Here is a 25,367-nt window from a genome sequence, read left to right on the forward strand (position 1 = left end):
TTTACTTGTATAGGACACAGAGCAAGGAAATGGAAAAACCGAATTTCAAGTCTAGGCACTTTGTATCTACAGTCCATGCCTTTAACAGGAGTGCTACACCATCTTCAGGGAAGATAATTATTGAAATAATGAGGAAGAGGAATATTTTAGTTATGATACTATTTTTTATTCACCATCCCCACGGTACTCATACATTAAAGTGGAGTGTTCCTGCTCAGTTAGAACCTGAACATTTGGTTCTCGTTAAGTTTGAACCTTATGGATATTGGAGTTATTGTGCCTCATTGCTTGGATAAAATTTTGTAATTGGTAAATCCCCTTAAGGAGTTTTTTCATTGTTGCCTTAGAGCAATCGAGTGAGGTGGAGAGGCTGGGGGCTAAGTGACCTTTCAGCATTCACTCTGGGTTTTCCCTCAGGGCATATCTCTGATTGCTTCTTACTTACTCCCATCACCTGGCCAACTCCTCTACCTGTCCTGCTCTTATCAAGACCTCACCTGCAGGAAGCCTTCTTTGATTCCCCCTAAAGTAGGTCAAGTTATCCTGCTATGTACTTCTGTCACACCCTCCAGTTTTGGGCTGAGCCTGGCTGATAATTCTGAGTCTTGAATTTTCCACACAGGAAACTCCAGGAGGCCAAGAATGAAAGCACCAGATTTTGTGGCAGAAGATGTGGCTGAGGTCCTAGGTCAGTCCTATGTTTGTTAATAGGAGTGTCTTAAAAGGTGCAAAATGCTAAATTACAAGATATATTATAAGAAGACCTGGCTTCAAGGTGGCAAATGATTCAATAATCATCTACCTCTTTAGTCCTGGTTTCTCCAAACTGTTGACTCACTCTTTAGCTTTAGCTCAAACTCTTGTCCCTGTATTGCTTAGCGTCTGGTTGGGACGTTTATTCAAGAATCAGGTTTTGGAAGGTTAATGTGTACCAGGGAGTATCAACATGGTGGATAAGTGAGTGGGTTCTGGAATCTGAAACCAGACCCTACTCTACTAACTGTGTGATCTCAATTACTTGGTTTAATCTGTGACTTTGTGTCTTCATCTATCAAATGGAATAGTAGAACCTCCTTCGTTGGATTGGGCTGAGGATCAGATGAGATCGTCCATGCAAAGCTCAGAGCATGAGGCTTCAAGCATAGGGAGAACTCTGGAAATGTCGTTAGCATGGTGAACTCAGCCCTCAGTTTTTAGCCTGTTTTCTGGTCTCAGAGCACTTCTGGGAGAATTTATCTCTTGCTGTTTGCTTTTTCAAAGCCCAAATCTAATTTGTGTTTTTCGACTCTAATCTCTTCTCCCGCCTCTAGCCTGCTCTGCTCTAGTAGAGCTCAGCTTCCAGGGCCACATCTCTTCTCTTAAATATATGTTTTAAGAGCAAGTGTTACATCCACCACAATGACTGAAATGGAAGATTGAAAATATTTTGAAAATTGATGATGTTATAATGCATCCAGAACTCTCTTATAGTGCTGATGAAAGTATAAATTGATGTTACCATTTTTGAAAACTCTGGCAGTAAAGCTGAACACACACCCACCCTTTAATCCAGTCTACTCCTAGGTGTATTCTCAACAAAGATGTGTATGTGGTATGTACACCAAAAGTCACGTAGAGGAAATTTCACAAGAGCACAATATTATCTGTTGCTGAATAACAAATTACTCTAAAACATATAACTTAAAACAACACACATTTATTATCTCCCAGTTACTGTGGATCAGGAATCCAAGAGTGACTTAACTGAGTAAAGGGCCATTAGGTCCAGTATGTGCAGTGCCTAGAGCCCACAACACTTGCCAGTACAATTTTCTTTTTGCAATAGGTGAAATACATTCTCGTTTTCCTCACTTCCCTCCCCTCTCTCACTTCCCCCTCTCTCCCCCCTTCCTCCCTCCCTTCCTTCTTTCTTTTTCTTTCTAGTGAAAGAAAGGGCCCATGAAGACAAGTGCCTAGGGCCTACAAAAATCGTAGACTTCAGCCCTGACTGTGTGGTTCCTGTTGAAGGCGTCTTAGGAGGTTTTAGTGAGGCTGTCATCTGGGGATACAGTCAGCAGGAGATTCCACTGTGGGAGGATCCCCTTCTAGGTTCACTGAGGTCTGCTGGTAGGTCTCAGCTCCTCTCTGGCTATTAGCTGGAGGCCTTAATTCCTCACCCACAGGCTTCTCCAGAGCTGCTTGAGTGTCCTCGTGACATGGCAGAGGGCTCCCAGAACAAGGCAGGAGAGAGAGAGAGACAGAGACAGAGAGAGAAACATTAAGGCAAAAGCCTCAGTGTCTTTATAACCTAATATTGGAAGTGATGGCACATCAAGAGGCCAGGCACAAAGAGTACACTTTGTATGATTTCCATTTATATAAAGTTAAAAAAAAAAAAAAAAGAGCCAAATGACTCTATGTATTAGAGATGAGAATAATGTCCCCCCTGGAAAAATAATGACTGGGAGTAGATTTAAGGGGGACTTGGGGAGGCTGCTGCATTTAGTTTCTTCATCAGGGTTTTAGTTCTATAGGTTTGTGAAATTCTCTGAGGTGTACACTTTTCTCTGTGTACATTATACTTCAAAAAGAAAAGTCCGTGTCAGAGCACTTTTATTGTCTTCCTTTCCTAAAGAGACATTCTGGAAATGATACCTGTTATAGCTTGGTGTCTATCTTTTGGTCAACATTTTGGTTCTGGCTGTGAAACCTTGACTGAACAAGTCACTTATCCTCTCTGAAGGTGGTTTGCTCCTCCGAAGAGCTGGGAGGACACATGCACTTCCAGCCTCAAAGTGTGATTGGAGAATGTTGGGTAACGTCAGGTACAGTTGAATACTGTTGTACGCAAGATTAAGTCCTAGAGTAAGGGAGTACTCTAAAAATCAGCTATAAACAAACTACCCTTGACAGTTCCATAGATAAGTTCTAAATCACAGGGATGCCCTTGGAAGCTCAAAAGCCAGGCATTAGGAATTCTTTTCTTTTGTTTCTCTTTAGATTTCTGCCTTTGGTCTTCCTTTCTTTGGGGCAGCCCAGTACAAGATTGGCTTGAATGGCAGTGGGGGGGGGGGGGGGGGAAGAAAAGGACTTTTCACTCTCCTAATCTTTTATGTTGAGGGCACCTAATTGAATATCCATATTACATATACCTTTATAGCAACTCCTATGTATGTGAAAACACTGAAAATTATAACCATATTAAGGAAATGTAAGTTATGATTCATCTTTGGAACAGGAACCTTCCTCAGATTATTTTGGATCTAGAAAACCTTTATGGATAATGTCAAGGTTAAACAAAGTGTCTGATTAAAGTCAGTTAACCAAAATGGGGGCTGCTTGATGCTTAATGACATGTTGGGATAATAATCAGAGAGAAAAAAGCTAAGGTCAACATTAGATATTATCATAAATAACAATTTTGTAATTATATAGTACTTTATAATTTAAAAAAATCTAAATCATTTCTTAAAATTAACCTTATTTTAAAGATGAAGCTTAACTGCTCAAGGTCATCTGACTAGTTTAATAGAACTGGGATTTATAGTCAGATCTTCTAAGTTCAAAACCATAATACTTCCCAGGAGACCAGGAGATCTCCCCCCACTTCATTTTATGAGTGGTGATGGTACAAAGAGGTAGGTTTGAGGATTTGTGATCTGGCTCTCCTAGTCTTATGCCCTAGCTTTAGTCACCTGCATGATCCCTATGACCTTGGCCATCTTCTGCAGGCAAGGTTCCCAGGATTAACGAAGATAGTGAGGTGGGAAGCACAGAGTTACCTGGGTGGCTATGATTCTCACCTAGTTAGAGACCTGTTGCACTGGATGAGGTCAAAAGTTGTTCCTGTTTAAAAAAAAAAAAAGAAAAAGTTGTTCTTGTGTGACCCAAGATGTGTGGGGTTTAGGGTTATCCAGGTGGGCGAGACAGCTGGGTTCTAGTGCTGCACGATGGGGCCAGGTTTTTTTGTTGTTGTTGTTGTTTTGTTTTTTTAATACATACATACCTGCATCATTCTTATGAATACATTCCATATCTGCTTATCACTATATAATAAAACCTTTTGAAAAGACATTCTTGCCCATCAAAGACGTATGTTGTGAGATAATTGTGATATCATAATTCACCCTCATGAGAGTTGGAATTCACAGTGCATAGGAAGGCTCCCACACAGGGCTCATCTGCTGATTAGGAGAACCAGATGTAGCCATTGTGAAATGGCTTAGGAAGGAGAGTAGTAGTGCGCTCAGTGGAGAATCTTCCCCACCTCCTCCCAATTTAGGAGATATCTTGCTGTATTCAGATTTGATTCCATTTCAGTTACAATTTGTAATTCCAGTGTTTCCTTCGGGACTCAGGTAGCAGCATGAGGCCCCCTGGTGGCCTGAAATCATTCATGAGTTTACTTACCAAGCATTTTGAAGGGCAGGCTGGAGAAGTAGGAACAAAGGTAGCAAGCACTCATCTGCACCTGTTGCTTATAGTTGAGGAAGGCAGAGTAGGATGACCTATTTGGGAAGAGCTGAGAACTAAGATATTTTCTTTTAAGAGAGTAAAATAAACGGACTGTGATTCTAGACTTGCTTTCTGATTTACACTTGCTTTCTGATTTTTCATTCTTTAGTTCATTTAGCAAACATTTATTGAATACCTACTCTGTGCAAGATGTTGTATTTGGCATCACGTGAGGGTTAAAAAAAAAAAAAGGACATCATCCCTTCTAAAGGGCTTTAGAAGAAGTTAAAATATTTATGCCACCAACATGGCAGAAAATGAAAGGTACCCTCAGAGAATAAATGAGTAAAGACTCTGAAAGAAATAATTACTTTGAGGTAAAAGGGAAGGTTTTTTGGAAAGCTGTTTTATTTAGGCTGGGACTCTAATGAGAAGCAGGATTTGGAGACGTTTAGATGGAGAGGAACAAGATGGCATTATGGAGGAGGGAAAACAGAAGTTGAATGTACATGGAAGCAGGAAACCACAGTCTGATTTAGAATGTTAAATAGTCTGATCTGACTAACTCATGAGTTTTCAGGCTGGACTGAAATGAAAGCTGGATACATCTGTTTGGATCGGATAGTGGAGAACCTTGAACACTTGCCTGAGAAATTTCTTCATCAGCAACGGAGAGCCTTTGAATATTCTGAGCAGAAAAGAGGCATGTCAAAGCACAGACTCTCTCCCATTGAAACCAACCCGGTGCTACATACTTGGATTTGGCCCAATGGGGTGTGGAGGAGTATGAATATGCATGCATTTAAGATAATTGTGGTGTACTCTACTATAGCGAACAACTCCAGGCTTGCCCCATCTGACCTTCAAAGCCAGGAGAAACGAGGAGGCCATTGAGGCTTCTCCTACTTGGGCAAAACTACTTGGGCACTAGGCAGCAGTCAGCACCACAGGGCTTTTGTCATATTTAATTAAATTCCTTAAGAGGGTGCCTCCCTTGAAAGTGCTAGGTGAGGTTTGTTTTGTTTTTCTTTGCATTTCTAAGGTTTAAGAAAGGCTTCATGCCTCAGTATCTTCCCATACTCATTTCATGTGGTTTAAACTACATGGACCAACGATATACCTGGCGACAGTTCTGCGGTAGAGTCCTAGCTGGGTTTAGAATAGCTCAATATCCACAGAAGTCAAGCAGTGAACTTATTTGCATTGTATTAGAACTAACTCATTTAAGCATCCTAAGAATCTACACAATGCCTGGCATAGAGTTGATGCTCAAAAAATAAGTGAAGCAAATATTTAACGGCTGATGGAATAGATAACACACATTTAATAACACATTATAAAATTCCTGACTCCAGGCATTAATTTCTTAATTGTGAATGGCATAGAAGTGTTTAGTATGTAGTGAACAATAATTAATATTATTCTTCACAAGTCATAAAGAATGATACAATAAAAAATAAAAATCCTCTAGATAAGTTAGGGAGAAGCAACATGCCCATTTGAGAGAAATGTATTTGAGATGTTTCCAATGAGGCAAGGGAAGAAGGGCAATTTGGAACTGCAATAAACGTAACTACAACAGCAACAAGCATTTAAGAAATTTCAGCAGCAATAAGTATTTAATTATTTTGAATGAAATGTATATTAGACTTTATATAAAAATCAAAAGTGCTAGGTTGGATTATTTTAACATTAATTTAACCCCCCATGTCATTTAGTAGCTACATCTTTTACCTTTTAACTTCTGACTCATTACAATCATCTAAAACTGTCCAATGTTAAAACATAAAAAAATTAGTTTATTCTTTAAGAAAAAGTACCACTGATGATGAGTTATTAAAAGCAAAAGAAAAAAAAGATGCCAGAGAATCTACTTATTAAAAAAATTATCACAGAATTTCATAGAAGGATGCAAAATCCAAGATGATTTAGACTCTCAGCAGAATATTTTTTTATGCTACAACTTCTTAAAAGTGTGGGCTTTGTATTTGTATTTGTTTTTGTTTTTGAGGCAGGTCACTGGTGTGCCAGAACTATCTGACTATTTTCTCATCTTTCATTGGCTACTTTCCAAGGTGAACTGAACATTGCCTAATGCCATGCATCCCCCATGACCCCTCGAATGTCTAATGTAGAGAAAGAGCTGATTTTTCAGTCTTAGAAATAGCCCTTAGAGTTAAGTTTGTCATTAAAGAAGACACAAGTAGGTTCTTCCTAAAACAGAACCCTCTCTACCCTCCCGCACTTAGTTCATCTCTGTTCCTCTGGTATACCGCAATGCACCATTCATTCTCTCCCACTCTAGTTCTGGATGAGTTGGATGACACAGGGAGAGGAAGTTTTCCAGGCCACATATCCCATTTGGTCTCATTCCGTCCTAAGCAATCAAGCTTCTCTGATTCACCACTAGAGCCGTCTGACTCTCCCGTCTCTTGGCTTTCTTGCTCCTCTGCCTCACCTTCCAGCACAAGGCACTGGAAGCTAACAAAAAAAGTCCAGATGACAGGAGGACCAGACCCAAGATGGAGATGATGGAGCCGTGGGAATTGAAGCTGTAAGCCACAGCAGTGACCACTATCCCGGCAATGAGGACCACCACGGCGAACGGAATGATGCAGCGGTAACAGGAGAGCTCAGCACCACCTGTAGCAGCTGTCAACTGAATCTCACTGACCAAGGGGACCGTGGTGACCACCACTTCACTGTTGGGGTTCTTCTCCATTGTCACAGGCTTGGAAGATGCTGGGCTTCCCAGGATCTCCTTTATGGAGTCTTCAGTCATTTTTACTAGCGATGTTTCTTCGCTGGGTTCACAGACTAGGCCTGGGGGCTGTCTCCAGAGTGGAAACTGTGGAGGAGACAGAACATATCAGGTGAATGCATCAGAGTGAGCCCTGTAAGTAGAAGTAAAGAGCTGGGGAAACATCTCTTGGGTTCTTTTCTAGGACACACAGATGCATGTGAAAATCAGAGTTCATATTTTCTTTTCCTGATTGTTTGCATTCTCTTTGCAAAATGCAAGATAAAACGATAGCCATAAAAAGGGGGAAGATATAAAAAGCAGGAAGCACTTTACAGCGTTCAATATACTCTGACGATCTACAAATGTTTTACAAGGCTTTCCGCTCTGTCTATTGCTTCTCATTTTTCTAAACACACGGAAAAGTCTCAATCCTAATCCAAAAGGCAGCCTCCTTCATGGGGAGAATGCACTATAAACAATCCTTAAGATAATTCGTTCCAAAACTCATAGCAACTTAGATTCTGCCAGTGTTTTCAGGCATAACATGCATTCCAAACTACCACCAATTCACTGCCCACCAAATCAGTGTTAAGACCAGCAGCGAGTGTACAAATGGTGTTCTTCTATAGCAGATGACTGTCAGTAAGCCTTCATTGTTGTAACTGTTTCACAGTGCAGTATGTGCCCTGGGACCACGGTGGGGTGCAGGTCAGCAAAAATTCAGCAGCAATGAGATTAGGATTTGTGATCTGAAATAGGGCAATACCTTCCAATCCATTTGAAAAAGGAAGAGCAGGGGGAAAATTCAGTTTTGTAGGATATAATTTTGTACTTATGTTAAAGATAAGATTAACTCTTAGAGTAACGAGCTATCAATTCAAAAACTTCCATGGAACTCAACAAGGAATTTCAACACTATGCAGACCATGACATGTATTAAAAAATAGGCATGCTAAATTTTCAGCCAAGTTTTAGACTTTCTCGATTTTCTCGTGCCCTTGCTGCCATTTCTGGGTATTTTGAACCAGAACATTTTAGGACAAAATCTGAAAATCTTGGTCAAAAGCATCTGGTTGAAAGGCTGCCTAGGAGAAATCAGTGAATGCTCTTGTCTGCTGTTCAGACATGTTAAGTCATTCTCTTTTGTCCCTGAGAAGCAATAGAGCAGCCAAAGAATTGAGCAGTTGCAATCACTGAAGAAATTTAGAGGAAGATTCTTGAGGCTGTTTCAATGAGATTAATACTTTGAACATATGAAGCAACCACTGAAAACAGATTCAAGCCCAAATCAACATATCACTCCCTGTGCAATGAAGCTGGATGTTAGAACTGCCTGCCTGCATATAATTTTTAGTCACCAAAATTAATCACTGCTGTCCAGAGATACCCTAGAATCATCATTTCACCAGTAAAAGGGTATTTGAGATTATATAAGAAAGCAAAAAAAAAAAAAAGTTGCCCCCAGTGCTGATGCATAAGTTAACTTGCAAATGAAGATCTGTCCCCAGACGACATACACATACCTCAGAGAAAAGCAATCCATTACCAGGGGAGCCACCGGGACTTGGGAGGGAAGAAACAGCAGCCCTTGAGCTTCTTCCGTCAACTTCTGGCAAAAGAGCCTGTAATAGCACGTCCGTCAATAAAATGACAGGACAAGAATCTGCTCTGGGGAAAAGAAAATATAGAAAAATACTGTGCCGTGTGCTTGGTTTCAGATCCTGGAGTTCCTTCTTTCGCTCTACCTCTGTTCCTAAATGACGCTTGTCTTTCCCTCTCTCTCTTTTTATTTCCTCCCCCTCCGGATTGCCCCTCCCTGTCTTTTTTTTTTTTTTTTCCTTCGTTCTCTTCCTTGCCAGCAGATTTCGAGTTTTGGCTTCCCCCAACTCTGCTCTGTGACATGATAAGTCAGAATCATTCTAGAGTCCCCAGAGACAGGAGCCAGCTTTTACTTTTATTTCTTTTGCAGCATTTACTAAGTAGATGGCTTTGCATTACTCATTTTTTCCCCAGCTAACCTCCAGATCTTCCTCCCACCCATCAGGCATTTTCATAAGAAAATCCCAGAGTCAGCGTTGCAGACCCAACTGAGGGGACAGAGCTGACGGGACAGACACTTTAGGGCAGCAGGAACAGCTGTGAAGTCATGGGGCAGCTGAATTCAGCCTGGAAGCCTGCAAAAATCCATGTTCCTAGGCTTCCCCAGTATTCTTTCTTTATATGTGTGTGGGGCCATCCAAGGCTTAAAACCTCCCTTGTTTGATATTAATTCACTTAGGAATGAGGGTAGGAGATGCCAAACATTTATGGTTGAGAGAGAAACCAATCATCTTGATTTAAACACAATCACTTACTGCTTGTGCTAGGAGGTGAGTACTGTTGGCAATGCTGAAATTATCATCACGATCATCACCACCTTCATCGCGGTCATTTACAGAGCACCTCCTATGGAGGTTCATCCCACTAGCTTCAAATGAGTTTGTAAATAGTGTATAAATGAGGCTCAGAGGGGTTAAATAATCTCAGAGAGGTCACGCAGAAAGAAACCCTTGGTTTGAGCCCCAGTCTTTAATGGGCACATAAATCATGTGGAGAGCTCGTTAAGTGTAGACTCTGAGTTAGTAGGTCTGTAACAAGCTCCTGGTTTATGCCATGGTGTCTGCTGCTCTTTGGCCCACTTTTAGGAACAAGATATTTGAAACATTCAAGGACACGTGGCTTGATGCATCCCATTCTCAGACAATGAAGTTAAAGGTTTATATTCACCTATTCCCCAAGTGGCCTTACAGGTTTGGTTTTTGTTTTTTTTTTTTTTTTACAAATAAGCTATTTGAAATTTTAAAGCCCCAGATTGCCCATTTGAGAGAACAATGAGGTAATACTGGGACACTTAAAAGCTCATCCCTATACTCCTGGAGCTAAAAGTTATCCATCCTCTCTATTTTAATCTGTGCAAGTTGTAATAACTTCTTTTTAATTAATACAGTGAATCCGCAAATGTAAATTAAATCTCAGAAGAGATTTGTTCCCTTCTTTCTCTTGGGTTGTTAGATTTCTTTAATTATTGGTGCAGGTCTTGGACATTCCCAGGCATCCTCCTTCTGTTTTAAGATAACATCCTGCATCTAGTAAAAATACCTTGATGATTTTGTCATAAAGGGGGAGGGAATAGAAGTCCTTTTTTTCTAGAATGGAAGTCGCAGAGAGGGCTTCCTCATCTTAAATAAATAAATAAAGTTGAGAAGTCCCTGAGGTCTGACTTCACCGATTCAGGGGAGCCCAGCGTGCTGAGAACAGTAACTACCTGGAGGTCCTCCTAGCTGTCATCCTTGTACTTTTAAAATGTGGGACCACAAGAGGCCATCATCCGGGAAAAATGCTGTCACTTGGTGTCAAGGATAAGGGATGCTTAGGACCTGGGCTTCTCAGCACTTGGCCAACATTGCCCTGGGAAGATGGTGATATGGAGGCTGCCGGGTACGTACACTAGAGGCTTTGGGAACACTCCTAATAAAAGCATCAGTCCCTCCCATCTGTAGACCGTGAACTTTGGGCACAGTTCCTCTCTGTCTCCTAGCATAGGTCTCTTCCTCCCCCCCCCCCCCCCCAATAATCCAGCAAACCCAATGAAGCTCTCAATATCACCTTACTTTGCTGAATATCATATTCCCCTTTTACTAAAATCAAAGGTACATAAATCAGACTTTTGCCAGAGAGAAACCAGAGGCAGCCTTTTCCACAGTGAGCCCTTGGCTGAATCTATATTAAGGGACAGTGAGTTTATCTGTGTGCTGGGAACGGGGGCAAGTCTGTCATTACTTGTAACACCAAAGTATTCTTCAGCCTTTCCAGGCTCCAGGCATCTCATTCACCCTAATTCTTCAAAGAGAGTATGCATATGCCTATGTACACAGATGCACATCTCCAGACTCCATAAGTAGACAGTTGGTGACTTGTATTGATAAACACAAAGATGAAGAAAGTTTTGGGATAAAACAGAAGTTGTATGTGAAGAATGGGCACTGATCATTATACCTACTGCAACATACAGTTTCAACTGACTTTTACCTCTTTGAATTGAAATTCAGGGAGAATTCCTAGTCATCAATGCTTGATGTCTTTGAATATTTTTACCTGCTTCCACTCTGTGCCTGAAAGATGTTAAACCCCCTTGGGAATTGCTTAAGGGACACCTGCCCACAAATACAAAATCTCTACAATGCACCCAGTCTTCTTTCTGCAAACCTTTCAGAAGGGAGAGACCTTTCTGGTTGTTTTTAAAACACATGGCTCCAGGAGATTCTTTTAAGTTTGGGGAACTTTTCAGAAAGCTTCCAGTGCTTGAATTAAGTCGATGCCCCGCCACCACCCCCTACTACCCTCTGTAGGCATTCAACATTGTTCTCCCAGATCTTTCAGAAAGCAAGGCAAAGATTCTTACCTTTCCCAGCCAGAATCCGACTGAGACAGCTGCCAGCTCCGGCCCACAGCAACCCAGAGAGGGGGATGCAAATCACCACACTAGGGACCGTAAACAAAGTACTCAGCAAGGCTGAAACACAATTAAGGGACCGGAGAAAACTTGGAGAGAGGAAATCCTTTAAGTCCTGCTGCATTTTGTTCTATTTCCCTCTGTGAATGTCATCCATATTTTTAAAAAGGGAGCCAAGTTTGAAAAGAATGCCCTGCTTTGTTTTACTCTCTTTATAGCCTTATTCAGGCTTTTCATTTTCATTTTCAAGATGTTCCCTACCCAAAGCCCCCATATCCTGATTGTCCTCTGCCCTACTTGGAACCTTCAGAAAAGAATTTGTCATCTTTGTTCTATACTTCCAGACAGGCTCTGGTGGGGGGTGGAGGTGGGTACAGGTGTGGGGGGGTGGTTCAGGAGGTATGGGGGCAAGGGGAACTGGGTGTAAACTAATCTCTTTCGTCCTGATATGCAAGTAAGCAGAGGGGTAGTTGGAGAGGAGGATTCATGGCGAAAATGGCATGTGGTCCATGTGTGGACCCTGTCCCTAAAGTCCCAGTCAGTAGTGGTCTGATCAGTGCTCTTCATCAGGGGATGGCAAGGCACCATGGAAATGATGGTTTACTGGAAAATCATATCTCTGAGGAACTGAACTCCTAATCAGCATATAATTTCCAGGCTTCAGCATCAGTCTGGTGGTGAGAAATTGAAACCACCCTGCAACATGTATTATTTCCACCAAAGGCATCAGCAGAGCTTGCTGTTCTGGAGAGAATTTTCCCAAATTTGAAAAATCTTATTTCATTCAGAAATTAGATTAGGAATGAAGCTTTTTAAATGCAGAGGATACAGAAGTGGAGGAGGGCACAGAAGAAGGTGATGACATAGAAGAGATTTCACCCCTTGCCTTAGATAGAAGCCAAGGTTCAGTCTCTGGGCTGGTAAGGGGGGGCATTTTGATTTTGCCATTGCCTTTATGCTGTTGAAGATCTGGAAACTGCTCCTTTGGGAGCACACAAGCTTTGCATTTTGTGAAGAGCACCCCCATGTGTATTCAATTACTCGCCCATATTTGCTTTCAGTTTGCTTTTGCTTGGGGTGGTTGAGTTGGCTAATTTCTAGCAGCTCTGAAGATGCCAGGTCCTTCCGGCACTCCGTCCAATCACTGCATGCCTTTGATCTGGGTCATCACCCAGTCCAATTGGATTCAGTGAACTTTGGGAAGCAGGCCAGTTTTTCTTCCTTGCAGTGCTTCTTTTAAGGGTGTGTCTGCATTTATGTTCTGAAATCACTAACATTTTGGAAAGTGATCTCTGTGTGTGTGTTCATTTTGGATAACAGGTCATGTTATTACTGCTTTCCCCCCACACCACTCCCCACCCCCAGGCACTTTTCTTTGAGCTCTGGGACATTAAATAGAGAGATCTGATAGCACCAAGAGGAACAATGGATATGCCTTAGGTATAAATATATATTTTACTATTTGCTGGTCAATTTCCAGCTACCGGAAACTCATGAAGTCCATGTGTATAGAAAGGACATCATACATCTTTTAGATACATATCCTGGTCACCATTCCCTTACCCATTTTGTTCTGAGTAACTATGAATGATCGTATAAACATAAAAAAACAGGGTTGCTAAATCAAATGACACAGTGGAACCTTAGGGAGGGCTGAGGAAATCACCTCCCACTTCAACAAGGTGCTAATGGGCACTCCAGCCTCAGATGAGAACTGATTTTCTTGTTTCAAAATCTGAATATATGTTGAACCTGCTGTGTTCCTGATACATCCCCCTGTATCTTGCATAGTCCTTTCCATTTATGTATTACTACTCTTTTGAGCCCTAAGATGAGGAACCTCAAAGGTCAAGAGTTAGAGAAAATTGGGCTGACATTTTCCCAAACAGGTACTTACCACTCGGATTAGCCTTCCCTAGTAGACTATGGGTCATGTATTCAGGGGCTTGTGGGAAGCCCACCATATTTGCCTTTTTTCCAGGAGAGGAAAAGGAAGGGATGAGAATGAGCTCACTCCTTTGCCACTCCTCTTGATACTTGAGGTCTTACTAGGCCTTTTTACAGAAGCCATCTCCCCCTAGCCTCTGATGAGAAATGTCCCTTGTCTTGTCCATAAAATAATTGGGGTGCCCATTGTGTGACCTCAGTCTACTCCTGATCAGCACATAATTTCTAGGCTTCAACATGAGTCTAGTGCTGGGAATTTGAAACCACCCTACAGCAGGTAAAATTTTCTGAAAATGATTGATCTGTGACATCCTATGAGGGTCAGTTAGCTTTCCTTTGTTCCACATCCATAGAGCAGGATACACATTCCGACCCAATTAGCCATCTCTGAGTTGTGTCGTGATGGTCTTAAAATGACCCACATAGGTTGGGTACATCAGGGCTGGCCTCCCCCACACCATGAAAGCTACAGTTGAAACTATAGACCTTAAGCTCTGTATATATGGGAGAGAGGGACATCAAGCAAATTGTCATGAATAGTTTTTGTCAACTTTCAGCTACCAGCAACTCATCAAACCCATGTGAGTATAGAATGGAAACATGGTTGTAGAAGCAGAGGTTCGGAGGAAATCAATGTTCCCAGGTTTAAGGCCAGAGTCTGGACGCCTTGGTTGTGAGCTGCCCCCCACAACACTCCCAGGGAAGAGAGGAGGAGCATGTGAACACTTGCTTGGTGCCCAGTGTGCACTCCCCAACACAGACCCCATCTCAGGTGTTCATATTTTCATTTCGCTGATGGAGAAACTGAAACTCAAAGTACTTGCCCAGGGTTAAGTACTTGCCCAGGATCTACTACTAGGGAGAGAGGCAAAGCCAGGATTCCAGTCTGAGTGCCTCTTTCTCCTGTGCTGTGCTGGGAGGACTCTGTTGGGTAGAATTATTTATGAGGTTGTGTGTCTCTAACTAACTTCAGAGGGCGTCCCATTTTCTTGGGTTCGGGATGACATAGTCTCACTAGGTTTCATTTTGGAAAAGTGTTTTGAGAAGGCGTACCTATTGCTTCTAGGATGTTGAAACCATGTATGTTGCCTCATCAGCATCTGGGATTTGAAATAGAGCTGTGTTACTAAGCAGATTTGAGGAGGTTTAAGACACAGGTCTGGTACCAGGGGAGTCTGTGCCAGATGCCACAGCACTAGGGACGTTTCAGATGTCACCAGGCCATTCCTGTGCTTTCATGAACATTAAGTTCCACTCATTTTTACTTTACTCTTCTCAGGTGCCAGGGACTTGTTTAATGCTCTAAGTTGAGAAGGTACAAACCAGTAAACAAAGCACAGTCTCTGCTCTCAGGGAGCTCATAGCGTAGGACAGGAAAGCCATAGGGCAACCTATGTGAGTGACTTTTTTACTAGAGGGAATAAAAAACTGCTATAGGGAAGCCCAGGGAAAATCAAGTTGGTTTAGTGTAGGTGGGAGGGAGAGCTTGATGGCAAGCAGACATCGAGAGTATTTTTAAAAAATATATTTTATTTATTTATTTGAGAACAAGAGAGAGCACAAGCAGGGGGAGAAGCAGGCTCCCTGCTGATCAGGGAGCCCAGTGTGGGGCTTGATCCCAGGACCCTGGGATCATGACCTGAGCCCAAGGTAGACACTTAACTGACTAAGCCACCCAGATGCCCAGACATCGAACATATTATAAGTAGAGAAGGAGAGAAGGTGATTAGAGGTGGAAGGATGCATATAAGCATAGCTCAGAAAAGTACAGGTCTTGTGTAGAGAGCTTGGAGTAGCCCTTGTGGCTGACTTGTAGAGCACCAGGGACAGACAGAGAGCAGTCCGAATTAAGACTGGAAAGGGCTTATGACGAGATTATGGGCTCAATGTCAAGGTGGGACTGTATTCTGGAATAGTGTTTTTTGAGCAGAGTGGCATGCTGAGCTCTCTGCATTATCGCAGGTAGCCTGGCATGAGAATGTGAAATGCAACTTGGAAAGTAAAAATGGGCAAGTCAGAGAGTATGACTGGGACACCAGTTAGGAAACTTCTCTCCAGGTGAGAGGCACTAGGGGCCTGATATTAGGAAATGTGGGCATGTCTGAAGACATCATAATAAGCAAAAGCAGCAGAACTTGGCAATGAATTTTCTGTGGGGGAAGTTATCAAGGGAGAGGGAATGGTAAGGTTTTAAGGCCTAAGCAATTAATTGCTCGGTGATACTGTCACCAGAAACAGAAGGCCAGGACGAAGAGCAGGTAGGGTGGAGGATGCATGCTGGATTTTGCTGGCACAGCTGGTCACGTCTCCAGTGGAGATGCATTATTGCGTGCCTACTAATTCACAAACCAGTGTCTGACCTGCCAAATAATGTCATTATGAGCTCACAGGTAAATTTGCCTCTAAAATTATGAATGAATTTATAATTTACTTCATTCCATACATGTACACACAGTTGCTGACACATATACAATATACACACATGAATTGACATTGCTAACTTTTTTCATACAATGAGAAAGTCAATATTTTAAGAATTCCAATTTGATGGCTAAAATGAACCAGTCAGGAAACGACAGGTGTTGGTGAGGATGCAGAAAAAAGGGAACCGTCCTACACTGTCGGTGGGAATACAAGCTGGTGCAGCCACTCTAGAGAACAGTATGGAGTTTCCTCAAAAAGTTGAAAATAGAGCTCCCCTATGACCCAGCAATCGCACTACTGGGTATTTACCCTAAAGACATAAGTGTAGTGATCCGAAGGGGCATGTGCACTCGAATGTTTATAACAGCAATGTCCACAATAGCCAAACTATGGAAAGAACCTAGATATCCATCCACAGATGAATGGATAAAGAAGATGTGGTATATATACACAATGGAATACTATGCAGCCATCAAAAACCCGAAATCTTGCTATTCGCAATGACATGGATGAAACTAGAGGGTATTATGCTAAGAGAAATAAGTCAGAGAAAGACAATTATCATATGATATCTCTGATATGAGGAATTGGAGAGGCAGGGAGGGGAAAAAATGAAACAAGATGGGATCAGGAAGGAGACAAACCATAAGAGACTTTTAATCTGACGAAACAAACTGAGGGTTGCTGAGGGTTGTAGGGGTAAGGATAGGGTGGTTGGGTTATGGACACTGGGGAGGGTATGTGCTATGGTGAGTGTTGTGAAATGTGTAAGCCTGATGATTCACAGACCTGTACCCCTGGGGCAAATAATACATTATACATTAGTGAAAAGAAAAAAAAAAGAATTGCAATTCAAGCCTTTGGTTGTCCTGATTATGTGCAAAGAATATATTGATCCCATTTTAAAGTTCAATTTTAAACTTTTTGAAAATGTTAACATAAATAGCAATTCCTATGTGTAGGTGTGTACCACAAACAAAACCCCACAGATGTTTTCTGGGAATGAAAGTATTTTCTCCTGCATTGATCACTACCCCAAGCTAGGGACTACTCATGTTTGAAGACTAAATGAGGAAGTTCCAATCTCCCCATGTCACAGGTGGAGAACAGACTTTGTCTTACCAAGAACTAATTTTATGTTCCCCCTGAGCTAATGCTAAACAACAACAACCAAGAAAAAAAAGGAGAAAAAAAAAGCAAAAACCAAAGAAGAGAGAGAGAGAGAGAGAGAAAAAATAAGCAGTCCAAACTCTCTGTGGATTTCTTTAGAAATGTCATGTTTGGTCCTCGAGCAATGTAAGCAAGCCTTTGTATTGGGGTTTACTAAGATCATATTGACTGGAAAGTTTCCTACATCCTCAAGGATATTATCAACAATTGTGTGTGCTCAGAAAGTCTTTGCCAAATGAATAAACAAATAAATAAAAGACTGACTGTGCATTGAAATCAGATATAAACTTGGAAACTCAGAACATTATTCAAATTCAAATTTCAAAATGACCAGTATTTAGTGCTAAGTACATTAATTATTCAATTACTACTGGCATGTTTTTAGTAGTCTTTGGATGGTAGGTACCATGTAGCTCCAGCCAGAGACTTCATCTAATAATAAACATAAATATTTACTGAGCACTTTCCTTATGTTATATACCTTTTATATATTTATTATTTCATTTAATACAAATAATCCAGGAGTTCATGCTAGAAATAGTTCCATTAAATAAGAGAAGCCGTGAAGGGACTTGCCTGGGGAAGTCATCGTTTGGAAAATGGTAGAGGCTAGGGTTAGAATCAAATCCTGTTGGGCTGCAAAGTTTCCTCTTAATCCCTGTGCAATATTGTTTCTGTGTTCAGTTGATGTGCACACTTTCTGTTGCTCACAAGGAGTTTATATTTCATCCGAAATAAACTCTCGAGTTTTAAAATGATTGTTTTGCCAGAAGAAACACACAGTCACCTTCCCATAGAAACTTCCCATAGAAGGGCCCACTGATGGAGAGTAGGGTCAGCTCAAGAGACTGTTTGAAAACACTTTTATCCACTCACCATCTGATATCCAGAATATGGGTGGGTAGTAGGAAAGGGGGCCATTTGCCCAGCTGGATTTCATTCAAAATAGAACTATTTATCTTGTGAGTTTATCTTATGGAACAATGCAGAGAACAGATCTCTTCTTTCTTTCTTTAGATAAAAATTTTAAAGTTTTGCTGCAGAGAGGAGATGGTACCTTGCTGTCTCCTTTTTGTTTACTTAAATAAACTATACAGGAAACAGACATCATTGTCTTTGTAAAAGCAGTTGTAAAGCTTGGTCAAACTAATGATCCCAAGACAGCGGAGTGGCCACAAAACAAGAACAGTGTTTCTTCTGTTGGTGTCTTGAGGGGCACTCAAGTTCACTTTCAACTCTTACTGGCCTCTTGAGCTTTGTGGGTAAAGCTGCCATCGATAACTTTGAATGGTTTCCAATGTGATGGGTTCAGGAGTCTCAGGAGAAGCTCTCTTCTTTTATTTCTTGGTATTTATTTTGCAAGTTAAACTTAGTTTGGAAAACTTTCTTTGTAGTTACAGTTTAATTCAATCTTTTTTCCTGGGGTCACAGGGTAAGGTTTTGGATCGCTTCCACAACAAAATGAACATCTCTGGCTCTCTACTCTGGTTGTGCAATGAAAACAGCCATGAACAGAAAGTCAGGAAACTTGGACTTGAATCTTCTTTCCTCTGTTTCAGAGTCTCATCTATCAGACTTCAGGGTCTCTTCTGTAGAACTTTTACTATTCTTTCCTTTTATTCTGTTTTTAAAAATCCTATTTGGGTTCATAATATCTGAGAACATAGACAAGACAGCTTGGGGGAAACCGCTAACACTATGACCCAAGCTACCAGAACAGCTGTAGGAAGCCTCTAAAAGAAAAAAAAAAGAAAGAAAGAAAAAAAAAATCCCTGGTTCAGCATCTGTCAGCGAAGCCATTGACCTTTTACTGTGGATATTCATCTCTTTCCCAGTGAAGAGAGTCACAGACATCTGGCTCAGAGACTGACCACAGTGCAAAGGTTTTCTTCAGTTCCAGTCAGAAATTCTAGGTTTGCAGCGATCACACACTAATTCCACTCTTGCTGATCCAAAGTCAGTGCAGTAGGGAGTGTGGGGTGTCCAAGGAGATCAGTAAAAAGATAAATAGTAAATTGAATTTGGAAGTCAAGCAGCAGGGGTCCAGATTTCCACTTGGGGAGCATTACTGTGCTGTAACTGACATGACATGACGTAAGTCGGAGACCTCAGTTCACAGTTTTATGTGACAGGACACAGGAGTGGCCGGCGTTAGGGAGGACTGATAGGAAAGCCTAAGGGTGAGTTTCTCTGGGAACAGGAAGCAGATACAGCTATACCAATGAGGCTCTGGGACAGAGAATTGCGACAGGTTTTGTAGAGCAACTGGGCTCTCCAGAAGCTGCTGGAAGGGTATCACACAGAGTGTGTAGTTTGTAAGCACTTCTCCCCTCCCAGGCCACAGGATCCAGAAAGAGCAACTGTGCCATTCACTGTGTGACTTGCCCTGACTCAGTGGATTTCTACCATGCCCAGTTCACATTCTCACGTTTATGGGTTAGAGCCGAGAGAAGGATAGCCTGTATACACTTCTCCTTCTAAAATTCCTTTTTATTTTCTTTGGGATGGAATCACAGTCTTAGCGCCATCAAGTATATTCTGTACCCCAGCAAGGATTTGAACTCCCCGCATCCGAACCGCACAGCATACTTGTCAAAAACACAGGTTTCTGGGCTCCAGCCCAGAGGTGCTACCTGACGGCCTCAGGATATTTGGTGCGCATATATGTGTATGGGAATCTGTGTGTCTTTGAAAGGTCAGGAGTCTGCATTGTTTTATATGTGTCCAGATGAAGTTTGAGGTCCTCTGCTTGATGCTAGTATAGCAAGCCATTGAGTACTGGAGCCAAATCCCAGGACTCCTCTAGGTAAAACCCATCAATGGTGTCTCTTCATGGAAGGTTTGGAACCTCAGCATGACACACAGAGCACAAAGCCCCTTCCGCTCCACCCTCTGCTCCAGCTCAGGTCAAATGACAAATTACAACTACCACATGCTTTGTTCCTCGTGACTTGCTGATTTACACTCCTTGAGACTCACAGGGATGTGTACTGCTCTTTCCCGACTACCTCAAGTATCCCCTTCACTGATAAGTCTTCCTCCCCTCTTCAGATCAGGTAGGCTTTAGTTCCCTCCTCGTGTGTCCACTTCTTGCTTGAAGCTGGGGTTTCTTAAGCTGGGCATGTTTGATATTTGGGGCTGGAGGATTCTTTTTTGTGGAGGGGCTGACTTGCTCATCGTAAGATGTTTGGCAGGTTCCTGGCCTCTACCCACCAGATGCAGGTGGGAACCCCAGAGCGGAGCGGAGAACTAAAAACGTCTTTGGACATGGCCAACTGTCCCCTGGCAAGATTGTAGCAGATTGAGAACACTGCTCTACTTACATGTAGTCCTCACCAAGTTATGCAGGAAGTAACTGTTTGCTTATTTATCTCCTCTAAGAGTCTGAGTTCAAGTGCAGGGCTATACAGAATTTATCCTCATGACCCCTGTGCCAAAGCACAATACCCAATGCATACAGTAGGCATATAATACACATTTCCTCCATAGCAAAACTTCGAGGTGCCAGGTGTCAGAAGACCTGGATTTTAGCTTATTTTGTTCAACTTTGCTGCTTAAAATGTGCCGACTGTGGAGAAATCAAGTAGCATTTCTGTGCTCTGGTTTCCCTCATTTGGCTCTGATTCTTTTCTGCTTTGTGCTGGGATGGGTGCTTCTTCGTATGCTGGCCTTTAATATCAGTGGTAGGAAAGTAAACAGGTTTTGCATCTGCAAATGCTCAGGATTCACAGTATTAGTAGTGAGACTCATTCACTCTGAAGGATGATTTCTACCCCCTCTAATTCACCCTATGAAATGTCTCTCTGGTTATTATCTCCAAGAAGGACTTCTCTCTCTCTCTCTCTCTCTCCCCCTCTCTCTGTCTCTCTTTACTTGCTTTATGACTTCCTTTTATATTCTGGGCATTCCATCAGTGTGGCTTCTGTATTCTCCCAGCACTGTGGTGGGCTGGTTTATATATCTTGCTCTCTTCTTTGAGCAGAGAAATTAGTTTCCAGATGGAGTTCAGCTGAGAAGGACCAGGGAAATGTGAACTCTGCCACCACCAGCTCCCCTCCAGCAGTTGCTGGCTAGGGCTTTCCATTAACCATTTCGTGCCCTGCACATGGAGGCTACGGAAAGCACTGACAAATTGTAAAATTCTACGCAAATGAATCAGTAAGTGCCAGATACATATCCTTTAGGCTGCAGGGGGTGGGGGAATTGAAAATCATCTAGTCTAGTTCTTTCATTTTCAAGTTGGGAACAGTGAAGCCTGAACAGATCTGGGGACTCACTCATTACTATTTTCTTTGTCAATCTTAATCATTCTGTTGCTTTCTTAATGCATCACAGCTAATTTTTATTTTCCATCTTCTCCTATACTTCATGATACCCTCTTTAGGGGCACCTGAGTGGCTCAGTGTGTTAAAGCCTCCGCCTTCGGCTCAGGTCACGATCCCAGGGTCCTGGGATCCAGCCCCGCATGGGCTCTCTGCTCAGCAGGGTGCCTGCTTCCTCCTCTCTCTCTGCCTGCCTCTCTGCTTACTTGTGATCTCTGTCTGTCAAATAAATAAATAAAATCTTAAAAAAAAAAAAACCAAACAATACCCTCTTTAAGCTTAAAATAAAAATTTCCTTTCAATACAGGGTTTGGGGATGTCTCTCATCTGAAAAAGGAGACAGGTGTTTTTAAAATAGTGAGCTCTGTGTATTTAGGTCTGCAGTAGCACATGGTATAGAGGGATGAACAAGGCTTTGGGGTTTTTTTTTTTCCCCTACCCCCAAAGGACAGTTCTTTTCATGCAAATTGAAAATAGTTGTATTCTTTTCCTCAATTTTTTTTTTTCTTACAACTTTCTTTTAAAATCTTCTTGGGCAGATTAGCAGGATTTGTTTGTAAGAAGACAGCTGTTGAGAAAATGTGCAGTACTCATTAGCCACTAAAATGTTTTCTATTCGAGCATTTTGAAGAACTTGCAATAGGAATGCACCTGTCTGTTAGTTTACCTGAAGAGCTCATGGAGGTCCTAAGAAACTTGGCAGCCTCTTGCTCCTGGAGAGTCTAGGGTTGCTCATTGCTGAGCCTCAGTGGTGCTTCCTTGGAGACCCAGAGAAGTAAACAAGTACAGTGGGTGGGGAGAGACTGACGGGATTTCAGACTTTTGGCTTGCTAAATAGGGGGTTGGGGGGAAGAAGAAGGGCACCATTATCCACAGCCATGATTGTTTCTTAAAAGAAGGAGTACTGTTGCTCGAAGACAAAAAAACAAAACAGGATATAATCTCACCACGTTGATTTTACTTTTTCACATTTTGAATTCATGTCACAAATGAGCATGCTGAAACCACCAAACCTAGATTAATTAATCCAAGAGTCCGAGATGGGAGTTATAATGTCCAATCCTGTTTAAAAAAAAGGGGGGGGGCTAAAATTATTTGCTTTGCCTTCGTGTTAACGGTTGCTCATATCATTTGTTTCTTCAGTGGGGCCAAAGTGTTGATTATGTTCAAAGATTTCTAGATTACTAGGGAAACAACACTGTGGAATCAGTATGCCTAGACTCACAGATGTGGTGGTGGGGGGGAGGACTGCTAACTCTGCCACATTCCACAGACCACTTAATCTGTTTGTATCTTCCTCTTTAAAAACACAACCTATTTCACAGGGTATTGCGTAAAATGAAATTATAAATCTCCAAGCACTTAATAAACTACAAAGTGGTCTGCTGGTGTGAGATTTTGTATCTCTAAACTTTGTGGACTTTCTTTTTCTTTTTTATTAAATTAAAACTTTATCAGGGTTGTGTTAATCTGTCTACAGTGTTGAATGAAATTTATCAACACACACTTTTCATAGGAGACAGCAGTATATAAAGTATGCGTCAGTGCCTGGCATAAAATAGACAATAATTTTTATTCCCTTTACCCACTTGCAGTACATGTTTGACTCTCCAGATAATATAAATGCCAAACATTTTGCAATGTAAGTGATCGCCAAGCTGAAATTATATGTCTGTGATCCTTTTGAAATTTTTTTTGATACATGAGTGAACAGGATATCAAAATAACCTTAAGGTTATGGAACCATAAAACCAGCTACACACCAGCTCTTCCACCTTACTTCCTTCTCTGACTCATCTGCGCCCTCTGCCGACTGAAGACCTGTATTTCATTAGCAACTTGAACTGTTTTGAACAAAGAGATCACAATTTTCCCCAGCCCACGCCTGGAAATCCTAACACACAAATTACCATTTCAGAGAATCATGGTGTCTTCTTTTTTTCCTTTTTAATAATACCAGGAAAGCTTACTTACAATGTAAAAACTAAATAGGGATAAATTTAAATAGAAAATAAAAAATCAAATGTGAAACTCTGCCTTCAGTAGTACTGTCAGCATTTGCTGTATCTTTATTCTATTTTCTCTATGTAAGATGTGTGTTATTTTTCTTACAAAGATAGGGTTATGCTGTATATAATTTTTACAAACTTTCTTTTGATACTATTTATGGTAAACATCTTCCCATGTCAATAAAATGGACCATGAAGTGGCTACTTAGTGTGCCATTGCAAGGATGTCCCATAATACTTTTCTATACTTATAAAGTACATGTTCAGTCTGGTTACAGCTTTTCTTATTGCTGTTTTTTTAAAATTTTATTCTTATGCCCCATACTGTCCATAAAGATAGGTCAGAAGCTAAAGCAAAAATTGATAATACTTCATAATTAATATTAGGGACAAAAAATGATACACCAGTACCAAGATCTCAGTATACTGTATTGTCAAATATTTCTACTGCCTGTTTCCATTTCCTGCACTTACCACTTATTCTTTTCTACTAAATTGTATTAAAGTATATTTATCATAGGCAAAGAGTGAACATTTTAGAAAGACTTGAAGTCTTTTTCTCAATAAGACTGAAGAAGATATTTCATCTCCAGAATGAGAGTTGACAGCATAAACAAGAAAAAATCAGAGGTCTGGAAAGACTGAGTGAAAATTAGAAATACATTTGCCAAAAAAAAGAAAAGAAAGAAAAAAAGAAATACATTTGCCATGTTCACTCCCAATGAAGGAATGAATATCCTCTGTCATACTGAGAAAAGTTCAATTAGTGAAGCCGAAATAAACTTGAGAGTTTCCTCAAGATTCACAGGAAATAATAAATAATCGAAAATAATGAGAAAACAAGATAGGAAATAAGCCTGAAAGGTGTAGTTTGTGCAAAGTAGGAATTCCATAGCAGGAACTGGAACCACGAGAACACAAGCAAAAATAAAAGCAACAGAAGAAGAAATTTTTGAGCTAAATAAATATTTGAGTTTGAAGTTTAAAAATGGTTCACTGAAAGTAAATGGAACATATTCCTAGGTATAACCAGGCAAAACTCTTGAACGTAAAAGACAAACTGAACTTTCCATAAGAACAGAGACTCTTATAAGAGTCTAAAATATGTATTTTAGAGAGAAATACAAGCCAATCCAATCCCCCAATACTAAAGGCCAATTGTCAATATTTATAGGACTTTGAGGATTAATCAAAATTAAAAGCTCAAGAATAGTGAAGGCATACTTTAAAATTTCCCCTTGTAAACTTTTTTGCAGGCCTCGAGTAAGGAAAACTAGCAAAAGCTTAGCTCTTAGTTGTGAAGCAGGGATGGAGGACTGGAACGCGGCCTGCTGGTTTGTCCTCCCTCCCATGACGGAACCAGAGGTATCTCCTCAGGTAGTTTGAAAACCACTGTTCCAATCCATTTAACAACATGAAATAGGAAAATAATTGGTATAGCTCTTGGAAAAGCTATGGTGAATTTATCATTTTTTTCCTCCCTGGCAATATGATTGTCTGTGTAGAAAACTGAGAACAACTTAAAAACGGAACTAACAAAAGAATTAGTATGGTGGTCAGTTTATACATATATATTCAAATATATGTATTCATCTATACACACACACATATATATGAAGTTCAACAGAATATATACACATACAATTCATATAAATGTGTGTATATATTCTGATACTGAATATATGAATATCCCATAATAATGAATATCAGAAAGCAGAGCAACAGAATTCTTCTATTAATTCACTCAACAGATGTTTGTATACCGGCTGTGTGTTAATAACTGGGGACACAGTGGTGAGAGGGATGGACATGTGGAGCTTATGCTC

The 25,367-nt window shown here is 41.1% G+C and overlaps 1 protein-coding gene and 1 long non-coding RNA gene across 3 annotated transcripts; both read right to left on the reverse strand.

Moving 5' to 3' along the window:
- Window positions 1-1,676: 1,676 nt before the first annotated feature.
- On the reverse strand, window positions 1,677-4,355 carry LOC132003347 (uncharacterized). The gene is made up of 2 exons (XR_009400171.1): window positions 3,783-4,355; window positions 1,677-2,206 (listed from the first exon to the last, which is right to left on the reverse strand). It is a non-coding gene; the product is annotated as an uncharacterized LOC132003347 (long non-coding RNA).
- Window positions 4,356-5,740: 1,385 nt separating this feature from the next.
- Window positions 5,741-11,700, reverse strand: TMEM100 (transmembrane protein 100). Of its 2 annotated transcripts, XM_059378729.1 has the most exons (3): window positions 11,619-11,700; window positions 8,701-8,845; window positions 5,741-7,282 (listed from the first exon to the last, which is right to left on the reverse strand). In XM_059378729.1, the coding sequence occupies exon 3, from the start codon at window positions 7,214-7,216 to the stop codon at window positions 6,812-6,814; it is 405 nt and encodes a 134-aa protein (XP_059234712.1). In that variant the 5' UTR covers window positions 7,217-7,282; window positions 8,701-8,845; window positions 11,619-11,700; the 3' UTR covers window positions 5,741-6,811. The 2 variants fall into 2 exon arrangements, with proteins under 2 accessions (XP_059234712.1, XP_059234711.1); XM_059378728.1 differs by lacking the exon at window positions 11,619-11,700 and having other exon boundaries at window positions 8,701-9,007.
- Window positions 11,701-25,367: the final 13,667 nt, after the last annotated feature.

The sequence above is a fragment of the Mustela nigripes genome, chromosome 16 (genome assembly GCF_022355385.1).
Source record: "Mustela nigripes isolate SB6536 chromosome 16, MUSNIG.SB6536, whole genome shotgun sequence".
Classification (NCBI taxonomy): domain Eukaryota; kingdom Metazoa; phylum Chordata; class Mammalia; order Carnivora; family Mustelidae; genus Mustela; species Mustela nigripes.

Bases quoted from the DNA above. Each gene is read 5' to 3' on its own strand.
- TMEM100 (XM_059378729.1), bottom strand. From the start codon at position 7,216: ATGACTGAAGACTCCATAAAGGAGATCCTGGGAAGCCCAGCATCTTCC.